The sequence below is a fragment of the Zingiber officinale genome, chromosome 2A, assembly GCF_018446385.1.
Source record: "Zingiber officinale cultivar Zhangliang chromosome 2A, Zo_v1.1, whole genome shotgun sequence".
Classification (NCBI taxonomy): Eukaryota; Viridiplantae; Streptophyta; class Magnoliopsida; order Zingiberales; family Zingiberaceae; genus Zingiber; species Zingiber officinale.
Window position 1 is genome coordinate 169,365,815 of NC_055988.1, and position 24,262 is coordinate 169,390,076.

General features: G+C 37.6%; 2 protein-coding genes across 5 annotated transcripts; both read right to left on the minus strand.

The window, feature by feature from the left end:
• Positions 1–710: 710 nt before the first annotated feature.
• Positions 711–2,610, minus strand: LOC122044240 (probable xyloglucan galactosyltransferase GT20). The gene is made up of 2 exons (XM_042604761.1): positions 1,628–2,610; positions 711–1,527 (listed from the first exon to the last, which is right to left on the minus strand). The coding sequence occupies exons 1-2, from the start codon at positions 2,608–2,610 to the stop codon at positions 711–713; spliced, it is 1,800 nt and encodes a 599-aa protein (XP_042460695.1).
• A 2,347-nt stretch (positions 2,611–4,957) lies between these two features.
• LOC122043196 (HEAT repeat-containing protein 6-like) lies at positions 4,958–22,827 on the minus strand. 4 transcript variants are annotated; one of them, XM_042603705.1, is made up of 28 exons: positions 22,618–22,826; positions 22,450–22,542; positions 21,618–21,796; positions 19,854–20,127; positions 19,717–19,784; positions 19,559–19,628; positions 19,121–19,474; positions 17,887–17,966; positions 17,748–17,799; positions 17,343–17,496; positions 16,528–16,615; positions 15,287–15,389; positions 15,131–15,221; positions 14,524–14,621; positions 12,415–12,609; positions 11,431–11,682; positions 10,313–10,408; positions 10,116–10,210; positions 9,950–10,013; positions 9,701–9,788; positions 9,552–9,625; positions 9,330–9,415; positions 9,146–9,236; positions 8,723–8,796; positions 8,371–8,477; positions 7,628–7,746; positions 7,462–7,539; positions 4,958–5,520 (listed from the first exon to the last, which is right to left on the minus strand). In XM_042603705.1, exons 1-28 carry the CDS (start codon positions 22,789–22,791, stop codon positions 5,284–5,286), a joined length of 3,534 nt encoding a protein of 1,177 aa, XP_042459639.1. In that variant the 5' UTR covers positions 22,792–22,826; the 3' UTR covers positions 4,958–5,283. The 4 variants fall into 4 exon arrangements, 2 of the variants coding, with proteins under 2 accessions (XP_042459639.1, XP_042459640.1); XM_042603706.1 differs by lacking the exons at positions 4,958–5,520; positions 7,462–7,539; positions 7,628–7,746 and adding an exon at positions 7,763–7,910 and having other exon boundaries at positions 22,618–22,827; XR_006129456.1 differs by lacking the exons at positions 4,958–5,520; positions 7,462–7,539; positions 8,723–8,796 and having other exon boundaries at positions 22,618–22,827.
• Positions 22,828–24,262: the final 1,435 nt, after the last annotated feature.

Genomic DNA, 24,262 nt, shown 5'->3' on the forward strand with positions numbered 1-24,262 from the left:
TTCACTCACCAGGACTTCCCAACTGCCTGGCTTCACTCACCAGGACTTTTCCAACTGCCTGGCTTCACTCACCAGGACTTTCTAACTGCCTGGCTTCACTCACCAGGACTTTCACTTTCACCTAGCTTCACTCGCTAGGATTTTCACCTGGCTTCACTCACCAGGACTTTCCACATCCGGTCCAGAGAACGAGCTACCGAGCCCTCTCTGACCACAGTCCGGAGAACGAGCTACCGAGCCCTCTCCGTCTTCCCATGTGCCAAGCTTCCATACTTGGACTTCTCCGTGCCAAGTTTCCATACTTGGACTTTCTCCCGTGCCAAGCTCCCTGCTTGGACTTTTCCGAGTCAGGTCAACTCACCTCGGGTCAACCAGGTCAACCTTGACCACGAGTTGCACCCACAATCTCCCAAGCTTGTATCCTTGTCAAACATCAAGATACAACTTTTCTGTTCACGTCAAACATCGTCATAACTCGTCAAACATCAAAACATAACTCGAGTCAAGTCAACTCGAGTCTGGTCAACCAGGTCAACCTTGACCTAAGGTTGCACCAACAATAACCCCTAGGTATGTTGATCTTCAATTCTACGGGGATTCTCCATTATATTATCTTTTAATTATCGATATTAATGAATAGAGGCACAAGAATTTTCACATAAATCAATGTTTATGTGACTCCTACATTGAGACTAAAATTGAAAATTTGATCATTCTCCGGCTGATCCGCCAACTAATTTCTCCATCACATTATCCACCACTATATCAAAAGCATCACGGAATCTCTCAAACCTGGCGGTCGCATCTCCATAAACCAGCCCCGGCATGATCTGATGCACAATATACCTCCTCATCTCCTCCCTCTCCTCCGCCGGCACCCTCCTTAACCTCTCCACCACGTCCACCTTCCCTTGCCTCACCTCCTCCTCCTCGATGAACACCGACCACCTCTGGTGGTCCTCCGGTAAGTGCCACGGGTACTGGTAGTACGCCGTGAAGGGGTTAAAGATCACTGGGATGCAGCCCGCCACCAGGCTGTCGAACACCGACTTCCTCGTCGGGCTGTCCCCCGGCGGCTGCAGGCAGAATTCTGATTCCATGAACAGGCCCACCACCACCTCCGTCTTCATGCACCCGCCGTCGTTGCAATTGAGGAAGCGACACTCGGGGGTGGCCGCGATGCATTGCTCGATCAGTGCTGACCGGATGCTCTCCTCTTTCCTGGCGGCGCCCGCGAAGCCGACGAGGTTGCGGCGGGGGAAGGCAGAGAGGCGGAGCTGCCAGGCGGTGATGTCGGCGTCGTCGTGAGGGTGGAAGTGGGTGGGGTGGGGCACCCCGACGTCGTTCGGCTCCCACGGTTGACGCTCGATCAGGAACTTGAAGGATTTCTGCATCTGGTCGAGCAGCAGGAAGTTGCTGCCCCAATGGCGGTCGTCGTATCGCCGGAAGTCCCACGATATCTTACCGAGCACGAATATGTGGTCGGAGCCGGAGTTCCTCCTCCACGACGGCTGCTCCTCCAACCACCTGCGTTTCAAGATCCAATTTTTAATAATAATAAAAAAAAATCATCCAAATTTGAGAAAAATTCACTAAAGCCAAAGCTCTTAATTCGCCACCGACCGACCTGATGAGCTCGATGCCGAGCGCGTCCTTGACTTCGGTCGAGACGTTCCTGAAATGCCACCGGACGACGTCCAGCCCGCCGTAGAACGGCACGTAGAAGAGCCTGGCGGCGTCGCGGTCGTGCACCCTGCACGGGTGGTTCTGGATCCGGTTGTGGAAGATGGGCTCCAGGAAGTACTGGTGGCTCCCATACCACCGCGGCCCCAGCGCCTCCGCCTTCTCCCCCAGCGCCTCGTTCGCGAAGTACTTGCACAGGTCTGCCCACGGCAGCAAGTCGCCGCACATCGCCGCCAGGTCCCGGTTGAACTTGGACGGCAAATCGTACACGTACACCCCTCGGCCGTCGCAGCTCCCCCTTTCCCCTGTCACGTGCGCTCCTTTCGCCGCCAACGTGCGCAGCTGGCTCATGTAGCTTTGCACCGCCACGATCCCCCACTGTCCCTCCAACCGGTTCGACTCCTCTCGTACCCCCATCTCGACCGGTTCCTGATTCCGGTCCATGCCGGGCGCCTGCGCCTCGATCCGGTTCGCTAATTCGACCGATTCCTGCGTCCGGTCCACCTCGGGCGATTCGCTGAGATTCTTCATGTTTTCTTGGGCCGATTCCGGGCCTTTTGGGGCCTGTTCTAGGTCCATTAGCTTCTCCTTCTCGAGCCACTCATGTTCCGGCTCTCCGCCGGCTGCGCCGCCTGGAACCGCCGGGCCTATGTCGGCGGGAAGCTTCGGATGCTTGCCGGTGCTGATGGATATGCAGTAGAGGTCGACCTTGGGCGAGGAGATGCAGAAATGGAATGAGTGGATGAAGAGGAAGGCGCACCAAATGTTGAGGCAAATCAAACAGATGATGAAGGCGGGGACTTGGAGGCACCGTTTACTGTTCTCCGGCGGCGAAAACCGCGGCAAGGTGACTGGTTGCTGCTTCGATACTCGCCGGAGAAGCTTCGGCGACGTCGGCAACGACTTGCTATCCACCGGAATCTCCATTTCGACGATGAACTAGTCGGCTCGCGCTTCTTCCACTTTTATACGCCGTGAAGGTGAACACGAATCGTAGTGCATGACTTGGTGTCACGTTGGTTTGTAATATAGAGTTGTCGAAGACACGTTTGAGGCATTTTTGGCACTTAATAACTGTTTAACAAAGATGGAAATGAAATTAAAGAAAAATATGAAGGGAGTTAACTTTCTTCCATTTGTTTTGTTAAAATATGATAATGTGAATTTGAATTTAGTGGTTGTTAACGTCTCCTTTCCTTTTTATTTTACAATTTGTATTTCTTTTTCTTTTTCTTTTTCTGCTTTCCATAATATTAACTATTAATTTCCAAATTAAGAAGGTTATTGCAGGAGAATTTAAAAATGAAGGAATTTGCTTATCAAACCCCTACATTAATTTATTTTAAAGTCAAATTAGTGGTTTCTACGTGAAACATGTAATAGTTAAGTTTGTTAGGAGAAGCTCCTTACGTGCCTTAAAAAAAAATGATGTACTACATTAACGACCCCTTGATGTTGGCTCTATGAATATAGAGGAAGGTAAATATAGGTATACAGGCGTTAAACGTATGGTAAAATAAATCCCACGACGTCAATTCTTGAGAATTGACCCCCGATCATTATATCAGAGATGTTATACGTCGACTGTCTGCACTACGCCTTAGGAACTCCTTAAGAGACTTTAAGCTTGAGTGGAAGTAGAGTTGAAGCGAGCAAGGTCGAAATACTTATGGACAAATAGCGCTCATAGAAGAGATTCTAAGTTGAAGAGTATGATATGCTAGGCGTCTCCCATACACACCTAGCATACACGACTGAGAGAGGCAGGGCACTCCCATGTGGGCCCCACTATCACATGGGGGTGCCCCTCGATCACATATGCTGGGCGCACATGAGAGGCATCCAACGTATCACTTCTCTCTAAGTCGATGCGGCTAAAAGTACAATAGTGTTGATGTTGGATGATAACAAATTGTTCGTTACTTGCAAAAGGGAGAGTTCCATAGAAACAAAGAATGAATTTATTACAATACATTACACTATGATATGATAATAAAAGATGGGATGAACTCCCTATTAACAAGGATTTAAATCTCATCCATTGCACATTATGACTAAGGAGTTTGAAAATTTTATGACGTTGAACAATCCGCTAGAAATCATTTATGATTTTTAATTTATCCTAATAGCCGATAAAAAAATTTTATCAGGCTAAATTTGTCACCTTCGAGATTAGTCAGATAGTAAGAATTAGAAATCTAAATAATTTTTTTTTAAAAAAAACACCAAGGCCCAATGGCAAATCATCTTGACCGAAGGCCACAATGTTGCAAACACCCTCACCAACTGGTGGTTGGAAGTAGTGGCTCCTTAATTAAGAAGAAGTAAAAAATTGACCAATACTTTTGGTTTTCTAAATTCATATGATGTTACTTTTGAACTAATAGTCTTAATAAAGAAGAAGTAAAAAATTGACCAATACTTTTGGTTTTCTAAATTCATATGATGTTACTCTTGAACTAATAGTCTCAATGGAAAACAATCTCAGGCTTTCACATTCAATATGGCATAGAAATATCTTTATGATAAAAAAAAATCACAAAGTTCAATTATTCCTCAAAGTTAATCTTGTTGTTGCCCAAAAAAATGCAATGCACTTACTATGTCACCCTTAAATAAGACTAGGTCGCCCTTAAACAAGCGAGGAGACCCTTCCGGTTATGCCTCGCCATTTGTCATGCAATCAGTTTAGAATAAAACTATCATTTGTCATAACCTTGCACTTTTCTTTATCAGAAACTCAATCTGCCCTCGATTCAACAGGTTCTCCACGTTTGTCTTTCAAGGCCTTTCAATTAGTAAGCAATGTATTTTTTTAGGAAAAAACGATTAGGATAATTAAATCAATCCTATCTCATGCGGCATATAGATAGTAACATGTAAGTTGTCTAAGACAACAAAGATGCTGATGGGTACTGCATGCTAGGAAGATGATAATAGCTCGCGATCTTGTTGAACGTCTCATTTATGAGCAAACAAATTCAATAGACCGTCATTTTACAAGAATTAAGCAATAGAGACATCTTGAATGGAAGAGTGCAAACTGAATTGAGAGATTGGGCCTGTTCTAGAAATTGAAAATTAGGAAATCATAAGCTCCAACAAGTCAAAGGCAATGGTTTTGGAGAAAGTCAAAGCATCTCACCTGTTGTTTCCAACAATAGTTTATCGTAGGAAGTGGTATGGAATAATTGCTGAGCATGCGTTCCTGTGTGCACTGAAATGAATAAAAGCATAAAAGAAGATACGTAATACTCAAGAAGGCACAGAAATCTACAGATGCAACACTGCACTCGATTTCACCGAATTAGGAAACTTGTATAAATACAATTTCACACGGGAAATTATACAAACTGAATTTTACAAAAATAATAATAATAATAATAATAGAAAAATCTACATGCTGCATGAGCTACAACTTGGTTGAAAGCCATGGCTTGGCTCTCAGAATCTCATATACCTGAACTGGAAACCAATCATGTAATAGGGGAAGAATATGAGCAAGCTGCAGTCATGTTATAAGCCGGCCAAGGTTTTCCCCTGATAGAATGCAATTTCCAGACGCACATAAATATGAGATACCTGCTCAAACGATTGAGATTATGATAGGCTGTTCAACAATTTCTCAAATCTCTGAGAAACAATATGGTGATTGCTGCTTCTGTAGACATTGATCAAGGACTCTAAGCCAGCCAATAAAATAGTTCTGTTTGTTACAGAAGAGAGAAATGCATCTTCCTCATTGTGAGTAGAAGAAGACCCCTTTGATGATGGCTGACCACAAGTTGCTGAAGTTGAAGTCAGTCCTTTGAACCACTCCTCTAGAAGAGGAGCTTTCTGCAATAATCATAAAACGCAATGTTGTTAATATACAGTCCAAAATTTAGTATTGTCAAGAAAGGAAAAAAGTAACAGGATCATTTTCATAAAAAATGTATTGGACCAAGGTAAGTATCCATATCGCATAAGATGGATTTGCCGTGTCATGAAATTGCAAAACAAAATTACACGGGATGATTTGTATTAGATCCATATGATAGCTAATGAGAAAATTTTATTTGAAAGGAATTATTCCTATAGAACCATTCTTCAATCTCATGGCAAGGTCTGACAAAGCAGTCAGAACATTAATCAGTCTGGCCGGCTGTCCAGGCAGGTGATGTGAGTAGGCAAAGCAGTCCATGCATTATTTCTAATCCTTAATTTGAAGTGCCTCTCAACAATGCTCGTGCAATAAATTTAGTCAAAACTTATTGGATTAAGCTACATCCAAAGTTCAACTCCTAACATACGAATTTAAACTGAGCCATGAAAAAAACATGAAAGTATGTTAATTTATTGGTCCTAAATAGGGACAGCAAAAGTACCTGATGATAAAGTTTCTGCAAATAAACAACCAGTACAAGTCAAGTTGGGTACTCTATTATGCTTAATCCTCAAGTGTAACTTTGGATTTGTTCAAAACTAAGGGTACTCACGGGTACCTGGGATACCTCATACCAGCATATTTTTCAGGTTAGGAAAGGTCCAATGACTGGAGTTATCCAGGACATTAGACAATTATCTTTGTCCAGCCCACTTAAGCAATTTTGCATTCACCCAATAATTGTGATGATGATGGACAACTTTATTCATAATTTTGTGACAAATCCTATTGAAGAGCAAATAGGTGGTCTTTCTGGCAATATTAAACAAAAATTTTACCTTTGGTTTGTTTACTAAGGAGAACCTAGATACCTACATATCACAAGTATGACAATATTAAGCATGACCCGACCAACCCAAACTGAACAAAACCACCATTAATAAAGATAAAAAGTGAAAGTAACATAACAAGACCTAATATATAAACGGATTATCACGAAATGGCCCATTTTGGAAATAATTTTTTTAAAAAAAATAGCTTTTATATAATATAAATTTAACTTCTAAAATCATTTTTTAAAAAATATATATAATTATTTCAATATGTTCTGAGTAGCTATGGATTCAAGTACTCATTTATCAGTTAAAATGAATATTTAACTATTCAAGTAGAGGCATGGTTTAAAATCTTGAACTGTGCCACGATTTCGGTACCGTATCGTGCTAAGTTAAAACCTCCATTTCCCTGTTCCGTGACGACCGCAAGCACACGCAGTCCGGCCAACGCGTTTGGACGCGTCGCCAGGTTCGTGGGATGTGTCACCGGGCTCGCGCGACGTGTTTGGACTCATCGTCGGGCTCGCGCAACACATTTGGACACGTCACCTAGCTCGGGTGATGCATCCTAATGTGTCTCCGAGCTTGCGCGACACATTCGGACACTTCTTCAGGCTCGCGCAACGTGTCTGGATGCATCGCGGTGTGCCGACGTTGTGCCAGTGTTGATCCATGGGCGGAACAAGATGTTTCGTCCGCATCAAACGATTCGGCTCGAGATTTTAATCCATGGTCCGTAGAGGATATTTAAACTAATTCAGGTAGCAGATATTTAATATGAGTTCTAGTAATAGCCAAAAAAAAAAAAGTAGGTACTCTACCTGTTATTGCCCGTGATCCCAAAAGCTAACTTCAAAATAGGATTTGCTAAAATTTGAATTATAATAACACTTAGAAACAATCTATCATGTTATATGCAGCATGCATGTTCATGATTTTTATTGAGATTGAATAGTTATTTATTTGCTTAAGAACAACATTAGCAGATATGCAGAAACCTTAACAGAATTGAGGTGAAATTTCCTAAAAAAAATAATAATAAAAGATCAGCATAATCAAAAAGGGCATCATCACAACCTTAAAGAGGAAGTCTCGCAATGCCTGATCATCACTGGGTGAAACAAAGCCCAGCACGTGCAAAGTTGTCAAAGTCATCTGGAAAGACAGATTGTTTTACAAAAATATGCTTATGAGGTAATAAACAGGAGTATGATTTTGAAATTAATGTAGTACAAAAACTAACCTGCTTTGTAAGGTTGTCTTTGTATTTGAAATTTGACGGTGTGGAGGAAGTATCTAAAACAAGTGATTCACGTACATGCTCTATACTTTGAACAACATCCGAAAATGAGCTCCCATAAGCTTCACCGTAAACAGACAAGGTGGAAAACTGTTAAGGAATATTCTTTTTATGCAGTTAGCTAATATAAATAATGAGTCTTTCAGCACTGCATCAAATGAGAAGTGCTAACTGAATGAATTATGCTCTATACTTTGAACAACATCCGAAAATGAGCTCCCATAAGCTTCACCGTAAACAGACAAGGTGGAAAACTGTTAAGGAATATTCTTTTTATGCAGTTAGCTAATATAAATAATGAGTCTTTCAGCACTGCATCAAATGAGAAGTGATAACTGAATGAATTATAATGATGGCAGCTACTGCTGAAGGGCAGCTGAAAAATCTGATAACATGGTTAGCCTTCTGTGAGATACAAGCAAGAGGGAAACCCTAGAAATAACTTCTCTTTGTTTAATGTCTATCTGCCTAGGTTCCACATCAGGAGAACGTGCACGGTGAGTCCACTCTAGACAGATAGTTCAGGAAGGGTTGGCAGTCAAGTAGGCAGCAGGTTGAGCAAGCCATCCATATGGTGCAGCCTAAGTGAGATAAATGCGCATACTGCTCACTGCAGTCTGGATACTAATCTTTTAATGAAATTAAAACAACAAAATAGGAAGCATGAGATAGAATTGTTCACTAACCAAGCCTTGAAGTTGGAACAGCTAAAGCAACAGCTGCATGAATCCTAATCTTAAAGTTGGTAGAGTCACGGAGGAGCAATAGAAGAATACTGTAAACGGTAGGGGCCCTGCAAACACAAGTCAATGTTCAAATATTAGCATTTAAACTCTCAAAACAACTATAGATATATAAACCAAGAAGAAAAAACATGACTCCATAATAATTTCTAAAATTTTCAAATAATATGTAAATCAAAACTATGTTGGCAAATATTTTTTTTTTTGTAAAGATGATGATAAGCTAATGAAAAGCAGAGACAATGCTTGTTAAACTAAACTAGAATATTACAAAGACAAATTGTTGACACCATACCAAGACATTTGGTGCAATTTTATGGTCTCATTCATGAATAAGTTGCTCAAAGCATGACAAACATTCCACTGAACCTGAAACACCAAATAGTCAAGGTAATAGAAGTTTAAAAATTCAATTAGTCATGTATTTATTTGCTCAAAAGACCAAGTTTGTGAATGTTTTTGGATTTCATAAGACTCAGTAATGCCCTATCCTTCTCTAAACATTTGACCAACAAAATATTACTCAAAACTTCCAACAAGGTTAAATAGCAATATTTTAGGACAGAATTTAGTCAATTAAACCGATGAGAAAGTAGACATATAGAAGAGATAACTTCACGTTCCCAGTAGTCACACAAGAAACAAGGATGTATACCAATTTTGAGGCTAGAATTTAGTCAATAAAACTGATGACAGAGTATCCATGTAGAAAAAATACCTTCACGTTCCCAGTAGTCACACAAGAAACAAATGCTTGCACCATTTTCTCAAGCCAGAAATGATTTCCATTAAAATTTAGCGCAGAAAAACTGCTAATAGATAGATCTAGTCAAAACTTATATGTGTAGTATAACATGGGAAACCCAAGACCCTAGCTTGAACTGCTAGAAAACAAGTAGTACCTCTTTAACTTTTCAGCTGCTGAGTAGGAAGGCAAACTGATGAATCTTGATAGGTTCCCGAGAGCCCTCACAGCATTTGATTTTATCTATAAATACGAATGAGGGAAAGCAAAATGAGTAGATAGAGACATTAAAGCAGCCATTGAAGTTAATAAAGTCAAAGGTGAAGTCATCATGACTAACATAAGTCACAAGCAATGTGTTTGCTTGTGATAATCTGACCTTATCGCTGTCCTTCGTTAACCGTAAAGCACTTTCAACTAGTAGAGAGATAGAATCACGATGTGTTGTTTCATCTGCATTTGAGAATTTGTGGATAAATATGACATGCGGTTCAAAATCCTGAAAACTTATGTGGCACCTAAACTAACCTTCACAGATAACTGAGATCAATTCAGTTTCTCTGTGGCGAAGTGCATCACATATATTTGCCAGAGCCCATGAGGCTGTAATCCGAACCTTAAGTAAAAGATATGTAACAAGACTTAGCCATTTTAAACTACAATATGGAATGAGTGGGTTGATCATGTTGAAGACCATTCTCCCATAACACAGAAATATGATCTTGGAAACCCAGATAAGCCAGTTAGCTATAACATAAAATTGATGAAGTTAGGTACCGATGATTGAGGATCGTGTGAGTTATAATCAGCTGCACGAATAAATTCATTAATCACCTTTGATCTGGAAAAGCATTCCCATGGTATCAAAGTATTAGATTTAGATTTTAGACCATTAATTTATAAATATTGAAATCTGAGACACGGGATTGCATGAAAGACATACCGAGAAACTATGCATGAGAAACATGTTAGAACACCAATAGCTCGACATGCAGCTAATCTGACAGATGGAACTGCATCACTCAGTGCTGCTGTAACCTATGGAGTATTTGCACTTGTCACTAACAAAAATCAATTTTGATTTTTTTCTTTTTTTTATATTGAAAATTGTAAACATCTTAAGCCAAGATTCTCTCTTACAGCTGAAGAAATAACAAATTCTTGCTTTCCCTTTGTGAGGGAGGTGAAAACACTGGATGTCATCCCCGCAAAGCATGTAAGCGATGCTGCCCTCACCTGAACGAGTTCAAACACAAAACTAAGGTAAGCATTGAAAATGCATTTTGGCAATCCACGGGCATACAATTATGCATTAAACAAGACTAACTTGCTGATTCTAACTGCAACCCAAATATTATAATGCAACACAATGAAGTATGAATTGTAAAATACTCATTTTGAAGTTTAATCAGATCAATATTAATTGACACTGAGTTTATAGATGTTGCAGAGTAGCTGCTCAATTTACATTATTGGCAAATTAGACAGTAGGGTTTTTCCCCCTTGGGTTGAGGGGAGGAAAGACTAAATACTAAAGTTGGGTTTCACATGCTATACACGAGAAAAAAATTTCAGTGATCCATCCCTAGGAAATATGAGACCTATAAAGTTCAGGCCTTTCTTCTAGTATCAAGTTCATAAAGTTAATCACCTCTGCCCCACATACAAAGAAGGAGAAATAAAGTGGTCACTAGATCCCAAACAAAAGTGATTTGGAGTTTGTACAAGAAGCTAAACAAAGATGGCATTTATCAAAGCAAGTAGGTTGTTACATATCTGATTTTGTTCTGGCTTCAGCTAAAAGAAAGATCAAAATTTTTGTTCTGTGAAAAGCAATCTAGAAGACATCGTTCTCAATAAAACTTAATTATGGAAAACTACAGAAACCATTCTTTCCAATTTCAATAAAGCTTAAACAGAAATCAAGTAAAAAAAATTGTTAATGTTGGCAGGGAATGCTGGCTAATTAGATTATCTAACAACCCACCATTGTGCTGCTTAATAATTTTCAAATATGCAATTATTTTATCACTGACAATCTGTTTAGTAAACCAAAGCACAAAGTATATACACGTGCATATTAGCAGTGATATAAGCACTATCAACAGGTAGCGGCAAGGAGTCAGGAAGAGTGTAATTCAGTCAAAACACTTTCATTAGCCATCTAAGTTTTAGCTAACAATAGGAAAAAAAAAGGCATGTATATGATGGGTTACTTGATTACAGAAAGGTTGCACGTTACATAAACCATAACTTACCATCGGAGAGGCATGTGGCAGAGACTTGGGTAAGTGATTAGAAATCACTTCGTTCCACTGGTCAATCCCATGAGAGGTACTGACGCCGTTGGAGGTATCTAGGTCGGCAAGATCAAGTTCAAAAGAAGGTGCAGATGAAATCTTCTTGGTTCTGGTGGAACTGGAGATGCGTTGGATATCAAGCAGTCTAAGATCTTGAAAATCATCTACGCCTTTGAACTCAGAAACAGCCCGAAGGCACTCATCAAGGACCTAAGCACAACCTTAAACACTTAAATGATTAAAACAGAGAAAGAATGATCAAAGCCTAAATTAGCATTTGTCATCCTTAGTACAGAAATCTAACATAGCATAATATAATCACTAGATGAATATTGAAGGGATTTATCATATTTGTTTCAAACAGATGGAATGACAGTATAGCTAATAGTAAATTAGTTTCATAGTCAAAGAACAAACCATGATTGGTTGGATGCATGAGAAATCCTCGAAATGTATTTACATCAAACTGTTGGCGGTATTGTGAAGGTCCAAAAAAAAGTGACTGCTTACCGTCCATATACTGTGAGGAGAGTCATGCACATTTAGTTTCCTAGTATAAGGCCTTTTTAGGTAGATGAAAGTAATGGAGTAATTGTGATATTGGTTTATTATGAGGAATCTCCCTGTAAATATCTTAACTAATACACTATTAGAGGATATGATTAAAGGAAAAAAGTCACAACAGCATCCTAATTTTCACCATAATTCAAGTGAGATAAAGCAATGCCTTTGTCTTTACTGTAACATTGCATTGTTGATCCTTACCACAGACTCTTCCCTGCACACAGATCACAGATCGACATGTCGATCTTACAGGCATTCAAGAAAGTTATTCATTCCTTGGCATTGTGGTGAAAGTGTGGACAAGGAAAAATCATAGTTGTTTTACTTAGATACAGTTGCAGAATTGCAAGGGTAATTTGGATAAAAAGAGTTTCTAACCTTAATTGCAGCCATTAGACATTTTTCGGTTGTTGCACTGACAGTTTTGCTAAATTCTTCCTTGCAAGAATTGGTACAAATTTCAGAGTCAGAATCCCAACGACCTACCAGCAATAGTTCACTAACAGTAACAGAAATGTGTCCCCATATTCTAGTTGCTATTCTTGGATAGTTGTGTGATGCTGCTCTCAAAATCTGTAAAATATTGCCAAAATGAAACATGTTTGGTTGTATATAACAATCCATCATTCAGAAACATGAAGTTAATATACATTCATAATCATCAATTTATCCATCCCTTGATCCACATTTTTTCATTTTTATTTCTTCAACAAAAAAAAATAAAAAAGTGATGCCAGATACTAATTGACACAAATAGGAAACCATATTGTGATTCATCAAGAATTTTGTAACTTTGCTTTGCAACAACAAATCAAGACATCAAACATATGATTTTTCAAGAAAAAGGATTTATTGAAGATCCTTTCTACCTCTTGTCTCAATAGTTCTCCCAACTTTCCTGCAGTATGCTTACTACACCAGATATATCGTAATTTGTTCATCTGAATCAGTTTTTCACTTAATTACATATTGTTGGTAGAAAGAAGTCTTAGCCTTTGAAATAGTATTAAGTTTCTTGGATGATAGCTTGTTGTTCATTCAAATCAGCTTTTCACTCAATATATCCTGTTTGTAGAAAGTAGCCTTAGCCTTTGAAATGATATTAAGCAAGTTTCTTGGATGATAACTGAAGATCTAGGCAATCCACTGGGTTCTTATGGTGCATTTTAGGTAAGGTGTGGGAAGTCTGGGCAGTCCAAACATATTGGGCGAAGAGGTTCAGGCAGGAATCTGGACTCCCAGCAATTTGGGCACAGACCAATCAAGCAATATGGGCAGGCTGGACAATTTGGGCAGGTACGGCATTCTGGGCAAGTTGGGCAGTTGAGGGAAGGCAGGTATTCCAAACATGGGGAAGTCTAGGTGAGGTGGGCAGGCTGGTCAATCCATCCTTCTGGCACAATTGGTTGGCAAGAATAGCTATTCCAATCATATGAATTTAGACAGGATAATAATTACTGTATTTGATCAGAAAGATTAATTGAATTTGAAATACTGATTTTTATGGAATTATTGTTCTATTATATTTCTACTCCATTTCATTCTTTAAAGAATACATATTTGTAGCAGGGCAGATGGTCTGAGGGGATAAAGCAGGCCTAGAATATTAATATCTATTGAGTCAATAGGCTGAATAAGTTAAGCTGTTAAGCGACCAAGGAAACCCAATGGATCAGACAAGTTGAATCAAGTTAAAAAGCCAAAGTAGACTAGACATTCTAAACTCGGGGAGGACACAAAGCGAGGCAAACCTAGTTGAGCAGGTCAGATTGTCATGTAGTGAAGGCAGATCAGGTGGTCTGGGCAACAAGTGCAAGTCAGGAAGAGGCAATCAAGAACGTTGAGCAATCAAAGGCGAGCAAGGTGGGTCGAACAGTAGTTCGAGTTGGCAGGGAAACAATTAGAGGACAGATGAACAGCAATTCAAGCAAGTTGGACAGTACAAGGACTTAGTGCAGTCAAGCTGTGTGATCCATCCTTCTTTCACACTATTTCAGCTACCTTGAAGCCAAGAGAAGACCAAACACTTCCACAAACCAGTAAAAAAAGGACTAGAGAAGTAACCCTGGTTCATTCTATTGAATAAGTAGAACCCTAGGAATTCCATGGTATTATGTATTCTCTCAATAGTAATCTGCTTTCTCAAGACTCATGAATTCAATCCTTGAGAATGACCTAGCTAATCATCATTTACAAAGTCTTCACAGTGAATTATGTTAACAATTTAGAGGCCACCAACAGAAAACTAGGAGGCTAGAATAGACTTATCCAACATCCAGGCAAGATAACATTCAATATTTAGCATGCTTTGTCAAACAATAACTAATGAAATTGTTAAAACACCACAATATTATGACAAAGATGTATAGATAGAAGAAAACTAGCATTTGATGATGTATTAGTCAGTAGTTTATCACAATTTGTCAAGAAAAGCTACCCTGGACAACAGTAAGCTCCAGATAACAATTAAATTAGTATTAAAGGTACCTGAAGAGCCTCATAAATAATGCTTGGATGATTTTTGCTCTCTGATAAGTGGAATAAAAAGCAAAACATGGACGACTCTGGTTGGTTATTGGAAAAACCTGAATGAATTAAAAAAAAAATGCATTGTTACACATTGGTACCACACACCATCAAACTTATAACTTTTTTATGAAAAAGAAAGAAGGAAAGAGTCAGCCAAATATAAACAAGCAGATATGTAGACTTCAAGAATCAGAAAGGAACTACTATAGACTAACATAGCATAGAAATTAAAACATCCATGTCGACCGCAAAGAAAATACTGGCTTCCATAACTTAAACACCAAGCAAAATCTTAAGTAATCGAGATTCATTGCCATATACTACACTTCTCTGCACTAGAAAAATATAAACATCTATATGGATCCGGCAAAGAATGTAACACAAATTGTATTTCTATACATATCTGACTAGCTGGTATTAATCTATAGTTCAAAAGACAAATGTAATGTAAGAAGCTAATACTAGAAAAAATAAGAGAGGAATATGAAGAAGAAATGGAAGAAAAAAATAGTGGAAAATCTCAATCGACTTCTAAGAAAATAATTCCATCAAAACAAAAGCTAACCTTGTGAGATATCTTCCTCAAGAAATTTTAAGACATGGAATGAGGGAGGTGATCTGGAAAAACACACTGCCAAGCAAGCAAGACCATTGACCTGTAAAAGAACCAACACTGTGAAATAGCAACTATTTTACATAGAAAAACCAAACCAAGGTATACCAGAAGATCCATGTTTGAACTCTTAGACAAAGGGATTTCCTTCACTTTTGAGTGTAGAGATCCAATTAAAGTTGGCAGCAAATTACTGGGCATGCGTTCGTATCTATCAAATGGTTGGAAAAAAAATCAAAATAAGGAAGTAAGTTAACATTCAAATAAGAAGGAAGTCTTAAAGCACAGTTTTTTTCAGTAAAATAAGGGAAATTGCAAATGTAGAAGCCTTCTCAACATCTAATACAGCAAAGCATGAGATTTTTGCATGCGTCGCCCAATGTGGAGTGATGCTGAGCTCAGTGCAGGATGCAAAGCTCGATATGAGTGATGAAAAGATATGTGATATGGTGTCGAAAAATCAATGATATGATAATAAGAAAATTTGCCTGATATACATGTGCAGTATACACTAAATAAGAATATTAGTAAATCAATCTCAAAAGAGATTCATTAACCATGTCATAGGTCATTAACTTGCATGCTAAATGATCACCAAGAAATGAACTTAATCTCATATTTCCAAATTTCAGATATTAATCCCCTCAAAGTTATCGTGATAAGAAAACCCAAAATATTTGTGTAGCGAAATATTTGGGTAAAACAAAGGGGATAGGATTACTTATGGAAGGCGGAGTGTGATTAAAAGGGCACAAAACTCCCACCAATGTGGTCCCAAGAAGGATCTATTGTATATAGCTTTACCAAGGTCTCACCAATGTGAGGTCCCGGGGAAAGATCTATTGTACATAGCCTTACAGTCCTGCCAATGTGGGCCCTGTGGAAGGATCTATACCTTGCTTTGCAACAAGTTGTTTCCAAGACTCGAACCCGTGACCTCTAGGTCACATAGCAGCAACTCTACCGTTGCGCCAAGGCTCCCCTTCGAAGGCAGAGTGTGATTCCTAAACAAATTTTGTAGGTTAACCAATTAAAGTTAAACAGGAATATGAAAACATGAAAACTCTGTATTAGTATATTATGTTAAGAGGATAATGAGTGTAGTCGAATTGGAGAATCAAGAGACTGTCAATGGGAATGTGTAAATTATAAACCCATATAGTATTATATATCGATAGAAGTCACACTAATATGGTACTTTCCAGGTTAGAACTAAGACCATTATGAAATTTGCAATTTAGAACCTTGGAAAATAAACTGTTTGATATATTCATTGCATGGCCATAGATTTAATTATAAGGAAACGATACTAAAGCATGTAGAGGCTGAATAAGCAGAGAGAATCCTACGGGGTTGCAGATATCAAAAGCAAGATGACTTTAAGCGATGAAGCCAGCAGCCCATTGTGAGTTTCATGTTGCAGAAGATACAATAGACCTGCAACATAAACATCAATAAAATAGCTGTCAGTACTTGTGTTGATAAAACAATTATAATCAACCTATGAGTCATTTTTTTTCTTGAAATAGCGCTAGAGGGAAAAAAAGATACAGAGTCATGTTAAAGATGGCAACATATCAACAGTGATGGCACAAACTATAATGCTTCAGACATCTGTATCAGAATTTTTTCTGCTACTAAGCGCAAAGCAGTGCAATAATGTAATGATTAGCTGTCTAATTCTTTAAAAAAACTACCATTTCTTAGTTCCTCTAATTTTTTATTTGATATAGTATATGTGTGTCTTTTTGTTATGATTGTATATCTTAACCTATAGTCCCACTTAGTACTACTGATTAGCACTTCTCTTTGTTTTCTTAGCTCAAGTTTTTTAAATGTCATTTAGTTACCAACATAGTGAGCAGTACTCAAACCAATCTCACTTCTTATCATTAAGAAAATTAATCCAAAAAATTAAAATACAATACTGGGCCAAGTTGTATGAAATTGTACTTTGTCCTCAACAACATTTAATTGTCAAAGTGAGTTATACAGTAATTCAGCTGGGATTAGAATATTGTTATGGGTGAATAACCAGACATACTTTAGGTCAAAAATAAATTAAGCACAGTCGGAAAATAACCATCATCTTGGCATACCGTGGTGCTATATTACTGGCAACCAAGAATTAAAAGAAAAAAAAGTAAGAGTGAGTCTCAGCCACCTGTATGGAACTGCTTTAGCTTTTGGCCAAGTGAACTTGACAGCGTTGTAAAAGATCCACGTTTTGAAGATTCATTATATTCAGCAACTTGTGATAAAGTCAAGGAATGCCCGTCCAACATGCTAGCCAAAGTAGAAGCTGATTCCATCCGTACCTGTGAAGAGAAACAGACTAATAAAGTTTGAATGAATATACAGTAGGGTATCTCGAGAGAATCCACATTATAGAGAAAGGTGTCAAGAAAAGCTAAATGTTCCCTGATAATTTGTGGGGGAAAAAAAAAAGCAGCGAAAAAAAGGGGGAACCAATATGATAGTGCAGTCAAGTGGAGTGATAAAATGTTGTTTGCAGAGTGTTGAAATTAATCAGTAACCAATTGAAGCGGATATTTGTTCAGAATAGTACCTTAATAATGGGATCAAAGAGCAAAGATGCCATGAGATTTGCCTCATATTTCCTATACAAGACAAATGCAAGATGTAAATAATGGCCAAAATAAGTAAATGGTACAACTCCTGAATCAGAAAGTAGATTAAGAATAAACCTTGGCTGTAGCACGTCATTTTCAGGTAAAAGCAAGGTCCAAAGAGATGAAAGTGACTTTGGATCAGCATGACAAAGATCCTTACAACAGAGATATATAAGTCAACCAATGAGATTTAACAAGCACTACATAAAAAGCAATTAATCATTTATAAATAGAATCATAGCAACCAACTTGTTGAAACCTAATCATTAAAAGAAAACTAGTGCAACCTAATCAGCGTCATAGTAGCAAGCTCTGCAACCTATATATTCATTGGTATAATTTTCAACCCATAATGAATGTATGATTCTCCTGTGAATGCCTTTTCAATAAAAGAGGGTTATTATACCTTATAGTCAAATAATCTCCTGCATGATTGCCACCTGGCCATCATCATATGCAATATATGGCCAATATAAAGCTCCCAGAATGAACAAGCCAACAAAGATGCAAGTGCAAGTGGAAAGGAGAGGACGGGAGAAGATAGCAACCAGTGAGGATGGGATGGTGAGGGCTAGAGAGGATGCACAACTGTTCAGCGGGATGGGACGGGACACACAAACCAACAAAGACACAAAGTTAGCACCACAAGATTGGGAGAAGACGGATATCATCGGGTTTTGAGTTGAAGACTAGAGAAGAAGGGCATCAGCGAAGGCAAATAACAAAGATTTTGTATGAGAAAATGCATTTCTATCAAGGTCCTAACAAGAGAGATTCTCATGTGGAAGTATGTAGGGACATGCTCGTGCGGACATGATCATGAAGTCACAAGTGGAATTATTAGGGGAAAAATATTTTTTCCACTCGTTACAACTAGATGGATTTTAGCACATTTGAAGGGAATTGATTTTCCATAGAAAATATTCCTTTCTAATTTTTTCTCACAAAGAAACAAAGGAAAATATCCAATTTCACCCTTTTTCCCTACCCACATTTTCATTCCCCGGCTTTTTTTGTCTTAGGAAACATGCATCTAACATTAAAGTAAACAAGTCAAAGCGACATTTTTTTTTTGTCACTAAGAATGCAAAAGAACAAGTTGCTATCATGTGACCTTGAGGTCATGGATTTGAGTCGTGAAAACAACCTCTTGCAAAATGCAAGGTAAGATTGCGTACAATAGACCCAATGTGGACCAACCCTTCTTCGAGACCCCGCACTAGCAGGAGCTTCGTGCATTGAGCTGCCCTTTTTAAGAATACAAAAGAACCATCCTTCAAAGTAAAGTTGAGTATGAGGGAAAAAGTACCTGAATACAAACAAGTGCAGCCAATCTAACTTTGGAGCTTCGATATCGATCTACATGCTTAGCCGAACCATCATTGTCACTATGATCCGAGTCTGACGATGTGAAACCAAAATTTGGTGATAAATAATCTGAACATTGAGTGTCTGCTGGGTTATTACTGAATCCATCTTTCTTGCGCAAGTGTGGAGGCCTATAAGGACCAGCATCACTTTTTCTGGATTTCCCCAACCTCGATTCTAGGCCATTCGAAGTGAGCGACTTTCCCTTAAAATCATTTATCAGAAATGGTAAAGGAGTTCCACTAGCGAGGCCATATGAAAGAAACAATTGCAGTGCTGCCACTAGACCTGGGACCTTGGAGTTTCATAAAGAAATTAATCAAAATGTATACACCTATGTTCAATAAAATGATTGATCGTAGAGAAATCATCTACATACATGTCCTGAAAGAGAGCCTTTTGGCTCCAAAAGAACAATGTGGAGAACATTTAGAAGATTGGTTAAAAGCCTGTAACATTGGGTAAGATATCAGATTTTTTTTTTTTTGTTTTTGCTTCAGCACTATGAGAAAAAAGAAATCCCAACTAGAAAAGAACCTTGACATGACAGAGTTTTCCAGTAGCAAATTCTTTGATGTCAAGTAGTCCATCACTTTCCTCAATACCTGTCAAAACAAGTCATGATTAGTAATCAGAAAAACATGAATGAAAAAGTCAAAAAAAGAAATACTCACCTCGATAGTTGATTGCCATAAGTCTATTGGGATAGAAGATACAATTCCAGTGAGAGAATCACACATTATGGAAAGTGCAAGACTTTGTGCATCCCACAGGTTGTTACATATAGGATTTCTACTTAGAGAATCATTGGAAGGACCACGGATTCCATGTGGATAATGTAGGTTAAGTAATTCAGCATGTAAGTATGAAACAGTACAAACAAGAAGCCTGGCTGACTCCATAATCTCCAAATGTGAATTATGCCTTCTGTATGTCTTCATGGAAAGCCTTAAAAAAGACAACAAGAAAACAGAGATTGGCAAAGAATCATTGGCTGCATAACTTTTCTGCACTAAAAAAGAGTGTGCATAAATTAGAATCTGATTTGTTTTCATAGATGATTATTTATTCAGAGATTAACAAATAGTTGAAATGTTTGCTTAATATATACATTTCCCTAAATATAATTATTGGCATCCCATCATATATCTAGGAGAACTTGATATTTTGAGTGTTTCCTTATTGTCAATTTGCATAATAACTTGTACCACAAGCTACAAAGCCTCTGTTCACGTCAAAAGCCTCTGGTGAACTTCCTAGTAAGCTTCTTGTCATGCGGACTTTGATGCAGTAAGATTAGGAATGTCCCGAGATCAACTTTTGGAGAATCAAAAGGAAAGGTGTAACATATACAGAGAGTTGGTAGTAGTGTGAAATAGTACAACAGATTATTATTTTAAAAATACATAATTCATTTATAGCAAAAATAGCAGAAACAAGGAGTAATATAATATACCTAAGACTGAGGAAAATAACAACATAAGAATAGCAAAGCTAAATGATCTGATATGTCCTTTCACTATCTAGAACTGAGAATTGGAGAAAAATATTTATGGATTGCTAAAATTAGGCAAAGGAAATATAGAGATTTACGAAATAGTGAACTCTTAAAAATAAAAATGTTCTTACCATTAATAAAATAATCACCAAAAAAAGATGAAAAATATTTTTATAAACTATTAAACTAACAATATACAAAAAATGTACTGGTGGAGAAAATGACCTAAGAGGTCTGGTTAAATACTATTTACTAGTGATATTAAATATATATTAAATGTGGCTGATCCTCAACAGTTAGGATTAACATGGTTAGTCACCGGCATTTCTCTCTAATATGCCCAATAAAATTTTTAACTGACTCAAATAGAAAGAAGAGATGGGCAAAGAAATTAAATAAATAAGCTAATGGATTAAATAACCATAAACAACTTGAAATAGACACCAGTTGAATTATTGACAGTATTTGAAAAAAAATATTCCGAATTTCACATTTTTCGCCAACTAGGTACCTAATTAAATTGCAAACCAACAGTCAAGGTTGTTAGACCAAGTCTGACTAGAAATCCAAACAAAAGGACAAATTAAATAAAATAATTAGGCCCTGTCAAGATTTATCAACTGAATTTATTTGCACTACCTGACTCAGGAATTGCTAGATTGTCACCTCGAATAAAAAGGAAACGTAAACAAACTAGGATGTCAAAGATTTTCATGAAGCTTTCAAACAAAAAGGCATACAATTACAAATGAAGAAAATTTTGAACATTCCTTTTATTAATCTTTTAGATGGAGCATAAGAGGCACATACATATTTACTAAAAACTGCACAACTATATCAAGATCAGATAATGCATTCCAGCAAACAAGTGAATAAACAAATAGGCAAATAAACAAGCATTTATCAAGGACCCAAGAGCTATCAAAATTACAAGTCCTACCTGAGAATATCTAAAACCTCAGCCATGACTCTTGTTTTATTAGAACTCTCTGAGCTCTTATTATCAGAATCTCCAAAAGAGTGCTCCAGAACCTTTTGAAGAATTCTCAATATAATAGTCCAAGAAGAACTGCTGATATCAAGGAAAAGTTTGCAACTAACTTCATGAATCTGCATTAGCTATAAACAACATTAGGAGAAGAAAACAAACACGGAGACAAGGTCAAGTAACTTCATAAGCTATTTACAGAAAAATGTCATCAAACAGCTATGTAAAAAAAGCAATGGATACAAACACAACTTAAATGGTAAATACTTAAAACTGTTATCCTTTGAGATAGTAAAAAAAAAAAAACTTAGGTGGAATAAAAGAATGCTAAATCTAAATGCCATCGCTTCTCACTCAAAAGAATTTTTTAGGAGAAGAAAATTGTAGAAATTGTACTACTGAAAGATTAGCATGATGAACATAAAAAACATCTTTAATCTCAGTAAAGAAAAAAAAAAAATTTACTTTCAATTGTCAGAAATAAAATTGTATGATCCTCTTTAACTAGTACCTTCAAATTGCTTCCCTTGGAGCATTGTTGCCTCCAATTCAGTAATTCAATTCATTTATGTAGCTTTCGAGTTACAATATCAAATCTTTTCAAGTGAAAAAAAAAAAAAACTTTTAGCTCCATTTCTACCTCTGAAATGACATTTCAGGAAGGTCTCTCCTCTTTGCTTGAGGAAAAAAATGTCAAATCTTAAAATTCAACAACCTAACACCACCATCATTCTCAAAGGTACCAAATTTCTCATGAACGAAGAACTGAAGAAGCAAAGATTACCAAGTGACACGTCCAGAGTAAAACATCATCCGAATCTCGGCACACCGAGGAATCTGACGCCAGCTCGGCAAGAAGGACCAAATCCGAATTCACCTGAGAGCATTCGAACCTACTCCTTCAGCGAAAAAGAAGTTACTCGAGGACCGAAGGAAGCAACAGAGAACGCACCTCGTGTGGGGGCAGATCGGGGGCGGCAGAGACCAGGACATCGAAAGAGTGGGAGAGCATGAGATCTTGGAGGAGAGCGAGTAGGACTTGGGGAGGAGGAGAGGCCAGGGTCTCGTCGCGGAGGGTGAGGAAGGCCGTCCGCCATGAGCGGATGGCGGAGGAGGAGGACGCCATGGCCCGTTAGCCGGCGGCCGACTGTGAAACCTCAATGAGTGTTTTTAAAGGACGCTTTGGGAATCACCCTGTTGAAGGATGTCTGGGTCCATGATTTCAATTTCCGGCTTGAACCGAATAAAACTGACTCTTTTCGATTTTTTCCTAGTTGAACCAACTAGGAATTATCATTACTGTTATCCAAGTTTAACAACTCGTTACGTTAAATAAATAAATTTAAATACATATAAGATATTCAATTTGTTAATATTCGTGAATAAAATTTTTTATTTATGAATAATATTTATTATGATAAAAAAAGACGAATATATTTGTTCTAATGTTCATAAATAATATTTATGAAAACTTGATAACGTCTAAATAAACTAAGCTCAAGTCAAATTTAAATCAAATTCAAACTAAATTTGAATTGAAATTTGATAACATCTAAATGAATCGAGCTCAAACTCATAAAAAATAAATCAAATCAAATTTAAACACTTATTTTAAAATCTTAATTCATTTTAAATTCAGCCCAGCTAACTTATTAAATAAGCTTCAGCATTCGAAAAATCGACTTGGCTCGGTTTATTTACCGCCGTAAGTGTGGAATTTGAGTCCATCTTTGTTCGGTTCGCAAGAATTTCAATTTAAATTTTTTATTTTCCAAAAAAACGTAATACTTTTTTATCAATTATTTAGACTTTTTTAATTAATTGTTTAAAAAATGCAAATGCATCAGTTTCTTGCACTTCACTTTATATAGTATTTAATTGAGAACAATAGAGTTTGCTGAAGTGTTATAACTTTTGATTTGTTTTGAGTTACAAATGGAAACTCCTTTAGAAAATTATATGTATTATGAGGTAACGACTTAATTTTAGATAAAAAAAAATAACGACTTAATTTTAGATAAAAAAAAAAAGTATCTTTTAAAGTTTTTAGGAGGTTTTGAAGGAATTTAGTATTTTATTTATTTTTGTAGATTATTTTCATAGAATTAAAATTTTGAGATTATTTAAATTATTATTTAATTGATTTTTAGGGTAGTTGTTTTCCCATTCATAAATGTTCTTAACAACAGAAGTTGAATGTTAATATGAGAAATCAATAATTTCCGCTACAGGAAGAGATGGAGAGATTGAAAAATTGACCCGGTCCCCCGATCCCTCAGTCTTTTGGACGGTCCAATTAGCGGTTCATTTGGTAGTCTCTTGGCGATCCCTAGGTCTTCCCACCTTTAGTCAGTGGATTTTTACCTTCCCCAAGATTCGAACTCTAGACCTCCAAACTAAGTACTAGAGTTTATAAATCCTTATAGCCAAGTTAGCACTGCTCACTTGACTACCAGGATTCATAAACTGGCACTCACTTAGCTACCAGGATTCATAAACTCTAGTACTTAACCTGGAGGTCTAGAGTTCGAATCCTGAAAAAGACAAAAATTCACTGGCCAGTCGAGAATCATCGATCGACGACATAAAGGACCACC

Excerpts from the sequence above, each read along its gene's own strand:
- LOC122044240 (XM_042604761.1), bottom strand. The coding sequence starts at position 2,610 with ATGGAGATTCCGGTGGATAGCAAGTCGTTGCCGACGTCGCCGAAGCTT. Across the intron at positions 1,528-1,627 it reads CTCGGCATCGAGCTCATCAG|GTGGTTGGAGGAGCAGCCGT; the intron begins GTCGGTCGGTGG and ends CTTGAAACGCAG.
- LOC122043196 (XM_042603705.1), bottom strand. The coding sequence starts at position 22,791 with ATGGCGTCCTCCTCCTCCGCCATCCGCTCATGGCGGACGGCCTTCCTC. Across the intron at positions 22,543-22,617 it reads CCGATCTGCCCCCACACGAG|GTGAATTCGGATTTGGTCCT; the intron begins GTGCGTTCTCTG and ends GAATGCTCTCAG. Across the intron at positions 15,222-15,286 it reads GTTCAAACATGGATCTTCTG|GTCAATGGTCTTGCTTGCTT; the intron begins GTATACCTTGGT and ends GTTCTTTTACAG.